The sequence below is a fragment of the Pyxicephalus adspersus genome, chromosome 6, assembly GCF_032062135.1.
Source record: "Pyxicephalus adspersus chromosome 6, UCB_Pads_2.0, whole genome shotgun sequence".
In the NCBI taxonomy this organism is placed as follows: Eukaryota; Metazoa; Chordata; class Amphibia; order Anura; family Pyxicephalidae; genus Pyxicephalus; species Pyxicephalus adspersus.
The window spans coordinates 26,174,116-26,189,694 of NC_092863.1; the positions used below are offsets into that span (position 1 = coordinate 26,174,116).

The 15,579-nt window shown below is 36.4% G+C and overlaps 1 protein-coding gene across 1 annotated transcript in view; it reads right to left on the reverse strand.

The window, feature by feature from the left end:
- Window positions 1-350: 350 nt before the first annotated feature.
- Window positions 351-15,579, reverse strand: part of PTCH1 (patched 1) — an 80,151-nt gene continuing 64,922 nt past the window's right edge. Inside the window, exons 18-24 of the mRNA XM_072414979.1 lie at window positions 14,833-15,113; window positions 13,025-13,162; window positions 11,664-11,806; window positions 8,749-8,848; window positions 5,902-6,156; window positions 5,278-5,809; window positions 351-3,398 (exon numbers count right to left, since the gene is read on the reverse strand). Of these exons, the coding sequence (XP_072271080.1) occupies window positions 5,279-5,809; window positions 5,902-6,156; window positions 8,749-8,848; window positions 11,664-11,806; window positions 13,025-13,162; window positions 14,833-15,113 (1,448 nt within the window). The 3' untranslated portion in view covers window positions 351-3,398; window position 5,278. The remainder of the gene's footprint in view (window positions 3,399-5,277; window positions 5,810-5,901; window positions 6,157-8,748; window positions 8,849-11,663; window positions 11,807-13,024; window positions 13,163-14,832; window positions 15,114-15,579) is intronic.

Sequence of the window (15,579 nt, forward strand, 5' to 3'; positions counted from 1 at the left end):
AGGAAATTTACATGATAGAGAAAGGACTGAGGGTTTTAGGCCACTATCAGATCTTGACCTTGACCATGGTGTCAAACTAGCCCAGTCATTTTGATATGCTGCTAATGCACGACAATGGAATAGAAATTTCACCTGTGCTATTTTTTCCTAGCAGCACACATTACAGTACATAGCAACGCAGGTATATCAGTAAATTACTTTAGAGTGTTGGGATACCATTCAATCAAATTTACACATTGTATGTTAACATGTGTTGCAAAAATATGTTGTCAAGGATTGACAACGACAATCTGTACACTATTACAATACACCCCTTCACCCTTCAAAGAAAGTCCAAAAATCAAGATACATTAAGTTATAATAATTTTTATTCATGTTAGAAATTCTATCAGTGTTCAAACATTAATATTTAAAGAGTTTGTACAAATTTTCATTTCCAATGTTTCAAATGTAAACCACACTAGATCACAAATAATAAAAAAACATTTGGTATAGTGAGTTTTATTGGTCTCTCAATGTGGTTAACCCATTCTATGATGGAATGGTGTAGCAAATCCCTATACATGTAGGTGTCTTGCTGGCCAACCCATAGCCATGAAGGAGTTAAGCAGTATTTTGTCTAGAATAGTTTAAAAGTAAGTGTGCACTGTACCCAAGTTTCATGTCTCACAAATGGTAATCAATACATATAAACTCTTTTAAAAATATACTTTTGTCAAAAAAAACAAAAAAGACCTGATGACTACTATGTACACTACAAAAATAAATTTTCATATAAATAAATTATATGGCATATGTTTATCTTTGTAAATTAAATGACCCAAAACTCTAGCCTGCCTTAAAAGAGGCAAGGAATGAGACCCAGTTTGAATATTTTTCTTTTTAACTCCTTGATCTAGAAAGCTATGAGTCTTTATTGTAAATGTTATATATTCTCTCCTATTTAACATTAGTAAGCACTCTATACACATATAATTCAATTAAAAGTAGCCCATAGCTGTAAGTCTTTCCAATAAAAATAAAAAAAAATCCCTGCATTGTTTTGTTACAAACTGGCATGACAAATACTGTAAGAACACATTCCTAATATACAAAAATATAAATATTAAAAATAATAAAACAAAACACAAAATAAAACATTTGCCAACTATGGTTCTCCCTTTGCCAATGTGACTATAGGAGATATATAAAAGTCTATACTGTGCAGAAGGCAGCAGACACGCTAACAAGGTGTAAGATATTTGGCAGTGTAAAGATGTAGTGTAGTACTTTGAGGGATGAGTAATAAAAAGCACCAATACTGTACCATTGTAGCCATGGCATCATAGCATAGTGTTGCTCCAAACCTTCTACTGAAGAAGATTTAAACAATCAAGATACAGGATATAGTTTTCTATACACAGGCTTGTCAAATGGTATAACTCTAGCTTGTTTTATGAAGCCTATAATGCCAGTAAAAGCCATCCTAAATGCTTTTGCATGATGTCATCTCTAAAAGATGTGTCTGCTGTAAAGAAACGACTCAATGTACTATGCAACTGGCTACTGTGCCCTAGATATGCAGTGAAATGAACATCATTGAAACACATAATGTATATTAAATTATAGGCACTTATAAAGTGGATCTTTTTCATCAGTAAATCCAAACTGTTAGTGATACTACACCAATATTCAGACATAAAAGACCTTGGACTAGAACAAAATTACTAGAATGCATGTCCGTTTGACAAACTATAGCTGGGTTTAGGTAAATGTGGTGGGCTCAAAATTATGCCAGTTTTCAGAATTAGAATGTTCTTTCCTAGACTGGAGCTTGGTTACAATCATATGGATAGAGATTGAAGAATTTGATCGCCAAAAAGAATACCAGTTTTGATCTTGGATAAATAAAAGAATCACAGGAAATTTGAGCATTACTGTGCTATTCATGCCTATTAATGGGATGAAGGTAGTTTTTTAGGTTGTTTTATATGGTTTAGCTCGAAACATGTATACATTAAGTGCTATATGGTTACTACACTACGCGCACACAGGGCAAGGTTTGTACTGTCCGTGGCAGTTTGCACTGATCTGGACACAAAAGATTTTTTGGAGGTCTCAGTGTGCTTAGGTAACAATAGCTTATAATGATGAGAAAAGGCAGCTACTTTCTCTCATCATTATGATTTAGGTATCTCAAATAAAACTTCTATGACAAAGCAGCATGCAATGTGATGCACTGCAACCCCACAATGGCACAGTAAGAAATCATACAGTATATTTAAGTATAAAAAAAAAAGAAAATAAATCTTAACATTTAAATTAAATAATAGTATAAAGGTAAACTCTGAGCAAACAACATATCTATGTATGTAAAAAAAAGGAAGGGAGGTAGATAGGGAAACCTTTTACATTTTGTTTAGAGACAAGAAACACAACAAAACATAATATTAGCACCAACATGAAGAGTGGGTAACACAAGCCATATAAAATGAGTAATACAAAGTTCTCCTGTACCTTTCATTGCTTGAAGTGTGTTTACTTAAAAGACAGGAGAAGCAATGTTTGGCATACTACCTACTAAAGAATGGTAAAGGAGGTCACGGCTGATCTATGCAATTGGCTTAGCACCACAGGAGCTTGCAATGTAACGGCAGTAAGAATGCCAAATATTGCCAATCCCCCTCTCAAAGGAACATATAAAGAGTAGCGAGCCCTTTACGTGTCACTTGTTTGTTAATGAAGATGTAAGTCTCCTAGTAAGTGCTCATGATGGAGAGGAGGCTTTGCAGGTTGTACATAAGCATACCAAGACTATGCACAGTGGGACAGACTGAACAGTAAGTTATCACATGAGACATGTGCACACAAAAACAGGCAAGGAACAATATCAGCTAAGACAAATTCTTCATATCTGTCTTTCTGAAAAAGAAAAGCAATACTCACGCATAGCGTGTTTGAAAATGATCAGTAACATACTACCACAGGGTTGTGATATGAACATTAACAATAAAACACAAAAATTTTACACATATAAGCAGTATTTGCATAGAAATTATACAAGTCCATTATTTAAGCAGCAGAAACAAATAATGCTGAATCTTATATCTAGATTAATTCTAATGTGACAGTTCCTGTACATTAAGTAGAGAGGGCAAATCAGCTTTGCCCCATCTGTTAAAAGGAGTCAGGAAACTCCATTGGTATACTAACGTTACACATTTTTCTGTATATTACATATGTATACATTTTTTAAATATTTTAAACAATATTTAACACATTTGTACATATATTACAGTAACAATGAACTGTTGTCCTGATGCAGCATGTACATTATATTAAACCTCCAGCAGCTTTCATTAACCAGTCTGGAAATTTTGTCCCATCTTTGGCCATCAATGATTCAGAATGTGTGGACTCTGTGGGGAAGAAAAACAGAAATTGTCAGTCTTTTCATAATAATCAGTGAACACTTCTACTATATAAAGTTATTGCCCCCAGAGGAAACAGATTCATAGTTGGACTGGAAGATGACACCCGGATAATAAGTTTGAATCTATTGGTTGTCTAATAATGTGACTATACATAGTAATATATCAATTATAGGTTAGGTGAATAGAGAAAGGAAGAAAAGAGGCTTTTGAAGGCACTAAATTTAACTGATAAAATTATTCACCTAATTTTATAGTTTTCTACATACATCGATACCTAGTATCAGATCAATTTGTATAAAATCACAATGTGTACAATATTCTAAAACAGCCAACGACAGTCAACTCAGAAATTATTTTCTTATAAGCACACAGTTTCGTTGAGCATTTTTCAGGTAACATACCGCATCAGGAATTAGGCCTGTTATGTGACCTGAAAAATTCCCAACGAAACTGTGTGTATAAGAAAATAATTCCCAAGTTGACTGTAGCTGGTTGTTTTAGAATATTGTACACATTGTGATTTTAAACAAATTGATCTGATACTAGGTATTGATGTACTGTATGTAGAAAACTATGAAATAAAGTGAATAATGTACCAGTTAAATTTAGTGCCTTCAAAAGCCTCTTTTTTCATGCTCTCTCTATTCCCCCTCCCTATAATTGATATTTTTCACATATGAGGCTGGCACTACTTCAGTTTACCTGTAGAGAATTATACAATCTGACTGGTTATTCTCTCTCTCTTTGGTTCACTATACATAGTAAGATTAGTATTAGTAAATGTTCACTTCGTAGTAGTAGTTGTGCCAGGACCTATAGTAGCATATCATAGATTTGAAAGAAGTATTAAAGTATTTGATTTAGGTAGACCAATACAACAGATCTGTTGGTAGGTTTAAAAGAGATTGTACGACCAGATTGCAAAGGCATGAGTCTATGTGCATGTTTCCATTTTAAAAACGGTATGAAATTTTCTTTTTTTATTAAATCAGATATTACATTAATTAAAGGCTGAGCAAATTATAACAGAGATGCAAAATAAAATGTAGTTTTTGCTTTGTTTTTTTATTGACTTAATAGTGTGCAGTGGGTGGATATGTTTATTTACAGGGGCAGTAATCATGCAGTGGGAGGTTGTCTGTAACTTGCAGTCGAACATGGATAAATCATCAGTGTGAACTAGACCTTAATTCTCTTTTTCATGGTGCTATGTTTTTTTAAATATTCTATTTCACACAAATAAAACACTGGTGCACAAACACAGGATTATAAACTGCACTCCTGTGTTGTGTGTTAGCACAAAATTTCATGTGAGCTTTACAATAACAGTTCCTGTGTTTTGATTGTGTTGGCTTTATCTTTCTTTTAGATCACATTTCATTTGTGCAGACTCTACATATATTTGCCTGGACATAGGGACTAGAGTTGAAAAATCCATGTGGTTTCTTTTATTCTTTACTCACTACAATATAACAAGGGCTATTGGCAGGGACACAACCGAAGAATGTGGTCTATTTTAAGCATTGAAAATTCATCAATCAATCAATAGTTTGTACACACGGTACAGCATCTATACTTTTGAGGATGGTAAAAATCAGTGTAGAGTACATTTTCATTTCGGATCTAATCATTTTATTGCAAAATGCAATTTAAATGCAATTTAAGTTTTAAAAAAAATAGCCTATATTGGGAACATTGATCTTGATTGATTGATGAAAAACAATCAAGATAAGGCTGAAAGCAAATGGCAGACATGGAATCTCCAGGTTCTCAGACAGCTATAAGCATCTTTTTTTTTCCTCCGTATTTAAAGCAGACTTTCTTTTAGGCATGTCACAAACAGCAGGAATCAATGAGCATTTACCTCATTTTGAGAAATGTCCTTGTCTTCTTTCTTCACCTTCAAAATCTTGCAGTTCTAGGACTTCTACTTTTGTGTCCCTTTTTTCATACCGCACATTAGAGGGCACATGAGGGTCCTGGAAAGGTCCATGTTCATTTTCATGATACCCACTGTGGAACGGATAGCTACCATTAGCACTGTGGCTACACAAAGAAGGGTGAACTGCAACAGTTACTGAAGCAGAGGCAGTCACAGTAGTAATAGGCTGGCAGTATGAAGGCCTTGAAGCACCTGCGGGAGCAAAAGCAGGTTTCTTATTGTTCTGTAAATGGGGTCTATACCCTGACCATTCTCTGCCACCAGCAGCCCCACTGTGCTTCTCAGAAGATTCAAAAGCGTCTTTGCGAGGTCGGTATGGAGGTGGACATGAACCGTCCCTTGGTTCCCACCTCAGATTTCTGCTAGGTCGCCACTGTTGCTGAGGTCTGGGTTCTTGATAATTAGATTGCGTTCTCTGACTCAAGTGGCTCTGTCTGGTATCAGGCATAACAACCTATGCAAAAAATAAAAAATAAAATTAAAGGACATGAAGATGACATCACCGACTCATGACATGCCACACACATTCCAAAGTGCAATACTCACAGAACTCCAGGGGAACACTGGGTTTCTTGTAGCATCCACAATGACTTGATGAGGTGGTATTCCAGTAGACTGTTGTACTTCATACTGACGAAGTTCCTCACTAATGCCAGATACCGTTGTCTGAGAACCTGACTCAGAGTCTGAGGAATCAGATCCTGGACACGATTGCATTGTAAATACCGGAAACCTCACAATACTTGGTGGAGGAACCAAGCAGGGTGTAGGAAGCCGATCCCTTCCATCAGTGGGGGAGAACTGTTTTTTTAAGACAAAAAAAAAGTTGTTATTTTAATGAACTTTCTCTTTTATGATTATATTCACATATCGTAAATTTATAGTAGAGTACATCAAATATTATTATGCAGGCTGTCCTTTAATTATAAAGCTTTGACCTAAATACTGGAAACACTGGAATACTGAGTCCGTGACCTAGATCAAGTATAGGGGCTAGGAATTCTCACTCCTGTCCAGCTTTTATTTGCTTCATGATTGTTCCCAGTTTAGTGATCTGGAATCCTTACACTGCATCACAAAAAAATAAATATTGTCTGCTTCTCTGTTTAATCATGTGTCATAAACTAAATAGAGTCCCCCGAATCCAAATCTGAAGTCCGATTCTGCCTAGAACGTCAGGATCTTAACTTAGTTACATGTATAGACGCGATTAGCTACATTTTCTCATTCCACAGTTACTATGTAATCTCTTCAAATAACTAACTTTTGACTCACAGTTCCATGACATTACAAAAACAAAGTTTTATGTTGCAACAACATATACAATTACACATAAATAACTTGACTCCTTGTTCAACACACATGTACACTTCAGAAGTTTTTCAGGCACTTGCTATTAAGGCTCTCCGCTGTCTCCCGCTGCAGAAACCAGTAGTCGCCCATCATGTTGGGGTTGCACTGGCCTTGATATCTTGTTTCCATAACAGAAATCATCATTCACATCACCCAAATTTTGTGGGAAGAAGTCCAGATGGGAATGTAAGAAATTAATTTGAAAGTGACATTCGGCAGCCAAGTTGATGGTATGCGGTTAGCATGTTGTTCATGAGTTCAGCATAGTTTTCAGCTCGCCGGTTGGCCAGAAAGTTTTGTGCAACTAGCACAAATGAATCCCAAGCAGCAAGTTCAAGTGGGTTGAGTTTGTCTCTGAACGTTGCATCGCTCATCAAATTGTTGAATTGGGGACCAACAATAAAGCCTGCTTTCAGTTTAGCATCTGTTATAACTTTTCCAAACTTGTCCTTCAGATACTGAAAACCCATACCATCACGATCCATTGCAACAACAAAGTTTTTCATTATTCCAAGTTTAATATGACGTGGCACAAGGTAAACGTCCTGTATACAGATCAATGAATGATTTATGCTTCACGTTGTACTAGCCAGTAGTGTATTCAGGTCTGGCTAGGCATTCTTTCACTTTGTAATGGTTGCGGTCATCAGGACTGTTTCAGAGGCACAAAAAGCACATATATTTTGAATATCCCAATTGCAGGCCAAGAAGGAGTGCCACCACCTTCAGGTCACCACACATGTTCCACTTGTGTTCTGAAAAGTTAATACATTTTAAAATGACCTCCATAGATTCCTATTTTTCTTTCATTCCCTCAGCATGAGCAAGAGGAACAGAAGGATTTTCGTTACCTTTATGCAGCAGAACAGCTTTCATACTTGCTTTGCTTGAGTCTATGAACAATCATCTCCTCCTGGTATGTATTCACAACCTAACTCCACTCACATGGGTACAGAACCAAATGTCGTTTTCCAGCTTGTAATAACCTGCAAACCTTGTGTGACGATCACGAAAGTGTGAAGTTGTAGTTCCTTTTTGTAGCTATATCCACTCCTTTGACCTGGAGGTTAACAGTTCAAACTTCCTTTTTGACAAAGACACCCAGGTTCCTTACTATTTCATCTAAATCTGATTGGCTTAAAAAATGTGGCTTACCCTCTTCAAATTAGGGTTCATAACATTTATGAACTTCTACATCATCCTCCTGTTCCTCATCCGACATGTCACTGTCAGTATCAACATATGTAGGAGGGACAGGCACTGGATCCTCTGCATCATGTGGCACTGGCTTCAGAGCAGATTCACAATCAAGATAGACGATTGACATTTTACTCATAGGCCGACGTAACACACCTGACAGCAAATATGAGGTGCCCAGCTTTTATCTTGATCTCCAATTTCACATCCAAAGTAATACTTGTAAGCAAATTTCATCCCTCTTGGTTAGGTTCTTGCTTTGATCACACATGGTATATTTGCCAGAAATATAGCAAAAATTGTCTGGTTTAACACAGCTGTGCCTACTCATCTTTAGCTCAAAACAGACTCACTATGGCCTAGCTGTGCTATCCGATAAGATGGTTTCGCACTAGAGACAAGCCCTTTGTCTATCTTGCCTTATATACCTATTTCCGACGTCAGCTCACTGACTTGCCCAGCCGCTGCAGGATCATGCATGCCACCACGGGATGTGATTCAGCTGAGGCGGCAGCAGGCATAGTGGTAGCTGCAACTGTTATATTGTCCCCATGTAAAAATACATTGCCCAATTACTGACCATCTGAACAGCTATAGCATGGCTATAACTTAAAATCTGTACGTGATAGGCAAATTCTGAGTTCAGATTTAGAATAAGCACACTCGATATCATGTAAATCACATGTGTTATTCCCGGTAGCAAAACCGTTGTTGTGCAGCCTTAATTTTAATATGAAGGCCAGAACTGGAACAACTATTTTTTACTTGAGACACTTGTGTACTTTATTCCCCTAGTAGGAATAAACAGCACTGTAATCGGAAATGTGAATAAAGAATCCTTACCTCAGGAGAAGGCCCAAAAAATGAAAGAAGAACTGGGAGTAACACCAATCCATTCAGAACTCCAAGGAGGGTTAATATTGCTAGTACAGCAAAGAAGTATCTGCAAGATGGAAAACAGCTCATTAAGCATCTTCAAGTTTATTAACCACCAACAAAACTGTATTAAACGTGCATTTAAAAGGCCCAAGTTATGTCACAAAGCAGGACAAAATAGTGAAGTTTAAACTTTACCGCAGATACTGCATTCCAGTGTTAGTTAGAAGAAAGAAATGGGTATATTGTTAGGAAAACCGAAGACTTGAAAGGAAACTTGTATTCATAAAAATCATATCATGGGACTGAAAATTTTGTAATGTAGTTGAACAGAACAAGAGAACATACATACACACAAACAGATCCATTCTACTGCCGCTAAGCCAATGTGAAGTATTTGTAAATCTTACTAGACCAATCTCCAATTAAACTTCTAGTTCATCAGGTAAAACTTTTTTTCCTCGCCTCTTTAATGACTGTACTCCTTTTATAATTCAAAGAATTTCAGTTTTACCACACAGTTTAAATAGCAAACGGTTTTGAGCAGGGAACCAGCTTTTTTCCAAGAAAATGCTTTCCATTCTATAGTATGCCTCAGCATTGTAAATTGTAAAAGACTCTACAATGGTTGAGCTGCATTGCAGGCTAATCTTTTGTTGGTCAATTAAGCATCTCTGAATACTCTTGTTTTGAGTCAGCCAGTTCAAACATAAAAGCCAAATTAATGGGGAAGAGGAGGAAAGTGCACGTTGTTTCCCTTCCCACTACTAAGGCTCATGGTCAGAAATTATCTACATTTTTTTAAAAAGAATTACATGGTATTTAGGCATTTTTTCATGTAGCACTTAAAACATGTTTATTGCCTGTTTTCTGGTTCAATATAAGACTGAATGTAAAACGTGTTAAAAATTTTTGACTCATTAAGAGAACAGCAAGGCCTACAATCCAAAAATCCATTTTTCGCCCCAATAGGTCAAATGTCCCTTTAGGATTTACTGAAAAGGGGTTTATTAAGTCTTTTGCACACATACAGGCCTCGTTTTCCAAAATCATATTTGGATAAAATTATATCATATAAATAATTTAGTTCTGTAAACATTTAGGAAAATCTTAACTCTTTCATCACATTTAGCAAGCTAGTGTCTTCTTCATATTAAAACCCAAGTAAAACTTAGGGCTGGGATTTGTATCAACAATAGACCCCATAAATATTTGCATGTTATCCAGCTAGCACTAACATAAACAATGTGATTATATTTCTTTGCAATGTCTGGAGGTTTACTCCATTTTACTACAGAACACTGTTCAGCTTATCTTACTGCCTTTCCAAAAGATTCAGAACATCAATATTTTCCTAAAACAGTGAAATAACGTGATTACTCCACATCTGTCCCAGAAAAGATCAAGATTTTTCATGAGCACATTTTATTGCCCATGTTAAGATGCAGAAGGCCCCCCAGTATTAGGACAAGGTAGGCACAATAACTTCTTGTGGTCTAAACAATATCATTTTGGCCCTAGGGGGCACAAGACATGCAACTTCTAGCCAGTCATATACATTACTTGCCATACGTGTTTATAACTTCCAATCATGCCGATTGTTGTACACGACACACACGTTAGCGCCCACTAGGCTCAAAGTGATATTGTTCAGACCACAAGAAGTTATTGTGGCCTATCTTGAACATGTTCTGTATTACTATTATCCACTGAATGTAATACAATATACTATTTGTGCCAAAAACTCTGCTTTTTCTCGTTCCTCATTTTATTACTTTACTTAATAGGGGTTGGCACTTAGTTCTACAAGAACTGATACTAAACTGCAACCACTTACACTTCAAATACTCTAGGTATTAGGACAATGATTTAACATTTACAGTTTTTAAATATTATGTTTTCAGTATATACTTAAAAGAAAAGCTTTTATAAAACTTTCACTAAGCCACTCCCCACCCCCCAAGCAGCTAACTTAGCTCCATAGCAGTCACTACCTTCACCACTGTTTACAGCCTGTCTGGGAAAAATTCTCTTGAGCACCGACTGCGTCTGTGTACCAAGTCCCTATTGATTTATTCAGGATTATTTTATAGAAAGACTAGAGAACCTTGGTATATGGCATCACAGAAGGCTGGGGCAGCATTATGGAAATAAGTAACTGAGGAAGCAACTGAGGAAGAGTAGAGGGGGAGTGGTTATTGTAATTTAGCTCTAATAACAGGTTAGCGAATGTTTAGTTAAATGTACACCTGCCCTTATTTACTATTTGGATAAAAATGTCTAAATTACATGTATTAGTGTTTTAAAAAGTATCTTCTAAATTCGAGTGGGCATATAGCTCTACAAGCTATATAGTGATACCACTTTTTTGTGGCTTTTCTTGGGTGATACATATTTTATGCAGGAATGGTCACATATCTGTAAACAAGAATTTCACAAGCCCATCCTCCACATTTACTTCTAGGCCTAATTTCTCCCTTTTTTTGTGCCACAGCAGCTGATTACAATGAAGCAGTGTTACATATAAGATTAGTCATTTTACAGAGCTCCACAGGTTGTTTGTAATAGAAGAGGATCAGTTTCACTGCACTTTATCAAATCTCCTTCAAAGAAAACCTCCTCAGAGCTGACAAACCTACATTCTTAACGAAATCCACAAGAAAACAGCCTCCCTCTTCATTCCCTGCAGAAACCCCTAAATACTTAATGCCACCTACTAAACATGACTGATAATCTTCACACAAAACAATTCTCTGTTGGCTAAGCTGAACATATAAGGTAGAAACGTATTTGAACTATATATGATCATTACAGAATATCTACATTTTATTAGCCCTTGTAGTGGCTTTAGGTTTTGTTTGAGGAATATTAATTCACCTTACCTGACAATAAAGTCAAACTCAGATCCAGCTAACATAAGAACCCCCAGAAGTGTTGAGACAGCTCCATCCAGAACTGGTGCAAACATGTGTTCCAAGGCTAAAACTGCTCTCCGGTTCTCGTCACCAATTGCTGTAAGAAATGCCTGCAGATATACAGTTAAAAGTATTAGCCTGCAAACCACAGTAAGGAAAAAAAAAAAAAAAAAAAAAAAAAAAAAAAAAGAATAGACTTATTAAGGTCACAATTACACCTAGTATCCGCTCCAAATACTCAATTCAAATGACCCATTTCTTTTTTTTTTTCTTTTTTTCTTTTATATTAAGCTTCTGAAATGCACTTCCCTAGGTTTCTCAAAAAAGGCCACAGGGCAAACTTCAAAGTAGCTTTAGCTCAATTTCAACACAGACCAGACTGTTGCCCTGAGTCAAAACCAAATCTTAATGTGTAGATGAGTGTAGCATCACTACCATTATCATGGCAGCCAGGTTACAGCTGTATTTCCTTGAAAGTCTGGATTGCAGGAGCTGCAACTATCATTTCTCACAGTCTGTTTCAAATAACCAAATGTGGCAGACAAATGGATAGTGCATGGCTACCCCTAGTTCATAACTTTGTCAGCAAAAAGAAGGTTTTAAACTATAGACCCCAGGTGCTGGACCAATAATTAGGTTCAGAGAGGTGGTTTTGACAGTGAAACCATAGCAGTTCACTGCTGTCATCCAGTCCTCAACCACCCCAAAGCCCCGGTTACAATAAAACGAGTTACGTAGACTTCTAAAAAATGCTACTGAATGCTTACAGATGCCTAGCATTTGAAAATAGAAATCCAAGAGTGTTTAAGGGGGCAGTTGGCGAACACTTATCTTAACTTAGTCTAACACAGGATTGGATCTGTTCTATAGAGTTCCACTCTTGATAATCGGATGCTAACAGGATATGAAGGAAAGAATACCATTGTTTTATTTGTATGCAAAATATTGCAAGATATTTTTTAAGGGCAGTTATACTTAAGTCTACTAAACTTAAACCCCTCATTGTGACCCTCAATGAGAAATACACATTATGAAGATAATTATATACATTATTATACTGGAAATGAACTCTTCATTATATATGCTAAAATCACAATGTCATCTTAGAAATCTAGATTATCTATAAGAGGACAAAACACAGCACAGATAAAATACTTAGAAGGTCCTTTCGCAAACAAAGATAATGCCATATAAAATAGCAACTATTCTAAACAATACATTCAGAGCTACGATAAAAACATTTGCAAATGAAGAAACAGGAAACTAAATAAAAAGGGAGCGATTGGTTGTATGTATAGAGAGAGAAAGAAAGCAAAATCAGCACTTACCAAGGCTACATGTACAGTGAATTCTACTCCAATGCCCACTGAGGCAACGAGGATCACCACAGGCACAGCACTAAGCTTGATGCCAATAAGACCCATCATCCCAAAGAGCTCCACTGTCATAAGGGCCAGTACAATAACCTGCCAGGAAAAAAAAGCATGTTATGTTATCTTACATTACAGCATTCATAGTTAAGTGCAAAATAACAGAGCACAGTGAACAAGTTGCTTTTAATAAGTCTATAGTTGGGAAGGTGCAAAGATTATATGTCTAATATGAAGAGAATGCCTTGACTTTTTTTCTCAGCACATCATGGGGTCAGCAGCTCTTTCAAGAGATTAAAGTACTGCATTCATCCGCTAGAGGGACTGTAAATATAACATCTGACCTTGTTTGCCTCCACATCCTCTCATAGACAAAACAAAAAGGAAAGTTAGGAAAAGGCCCAATTGCTAATAAGACACAGTCATTTTAAGGACATTTTATGTAAAATCCTCACCTCAATAGTAAAATACTAAAGCAAAGAGAGACAAAGATGGAAGGGAAGAAAAGTTGTTTTCCAGATTCATACCTATATTTAAATAATATGGTTTATGAGTGTTATGACCAGCTTTTCGGAAAAAATCTCTCTTTGATATACAGCAATACCTAAAAATCATGCTCTTAAGTTTCTCTACTGAGCAAATGGATCTGTAAACCTTAGGAAAGCTCTGTGCAGGAGGATGTCTTTAGGGTCAGACACAACAATCACTATCCCTTTTATTTGCTTATTCAGCTGATTTTCTGCTATATTTTTCTCTAGTTTATAAAAAGTCAGAGTTGAAGATTTTTTGGTGGAATTAATTGAATAAAATGAAACATACATACAACAAAAATTAGCTATGGTCCTTCTGCAGCTTTCCATTCTTTAAATAAAATTCATTTGGTTTCTACACCAATATTTCCCTAAAGATATAACAATGTCTGATTTAAAAAGTATGACCCTAAATGGTACATATAAAATGATTCGCATTACTACCTAATTAAACAATGTATGTCATTCTTTGCTTCTGTAACTAGTCACACACTGCTAACTTGAAGCTCTAAATATAACTATAGAATGTAGTGGCACCACACCAGTGGACTTCGTTCACTTTTCTGGTCTCCGTTTTGAGGACTTGGCAAATGTAAAGCAAAAGAACCATAAATTCATTTTAGTCTACGAGGCCTTGAGGTTTGCCATGGACTGAATGAGGTGTACCAGTGACAAATCCGAGGCTTATGTAAATTGACATCTGCCTAGAACAAAAACTAATAAAAATAAATTGGCTCAGAATTTTTCCATTTTAAAAAATACATGTAGTTTGATGTTGTTAGCACAATTCATTCAGAAGGACACTGCAAAAATTTGCTTAGGTTAACAGATCCATGAATGCCTGCTGGCCATTTTAAAAACAGGCAGTTCACACATCTTTTACTGTAATAGACAAGTTCTGACTGGGTATGAGCAGCTTTAGTCTACCATCATGCTATGCTATATCTACACTAAACATAGATATACTAAAAGAAATCCTAATTTAAAAATATATATTTTAATAAATGATGGCAGTTGCCTTATGTATACACAGTAAAGCCATGGTGTAAAGGATTAGGTTTTACTCTGTAGCTGCAAACCCGCCCTTCTCTTCTCCTTCAAAGTCGCATAAACATATCATGAATGATGTAACATACTTTATTCCACCCGAGATCCAGACATAAACAAACCTTGCTGGCTGAAGCAAGAGCTATGCTTAAGGGAATTTGACTGCAACAAAGAACCTTATTAACTTACAATGATTCCAGCAGTCCAGGGGTTCAGCAGGAAAAGGGCACACACGAGGAATGTACAGGCTAGGACCACGCTGATGGACAAGAGAAGCCAATGGCGTAGACTAATATATTGTTCCCAGAAGAGGAATGGGTAACCATTTGGATAACTGGACACTCCAAGACTGGTATAATTGTTGCAAATGGCTCTCACTTTTTCTATAGCTTCTACAAAGTCTGAAGTCTCTCGCAGGCCATTGAGGTAGAAAGGAAACTGGGCATACTCTATTGGCTCAGCTGCACGGACTACAAAAGAAATAAACACAGAGATCAAGAATGCTGAACATTAGGTAAATTGGTAAAATAAGCTATTGCATCACTAGGGAAAACACAAACACAGAAGGACTAGGTAAAGCTGTTGACAATGATCAAGCCACAGAAATATCTAAAATGATGAAAAGGTCTTTGTTTTAGGAAATTTAGAACATATGATCAATTAAAAGTCTGGGAAACTTGATTTTCCATGCTTCTTTTATCATGTAACAGTAACCTCAGATCTACCACAATAAAAGACAAAAAATGAGATATACAAATTCGAGTCAGTCATAATGCTAGTTTTCGGTTACTGTTGCTGTGTGTTCCGGACCCTGCAGGATCATTCATTTGAATTGCTAAACATGATTTGCCCTAATATAATCTCAACTATAAATTTTCATTAAGACAAGACTTGGCTGGCTGCCACATGGCTCTAGGGTTCAGATACTGTAAAGTA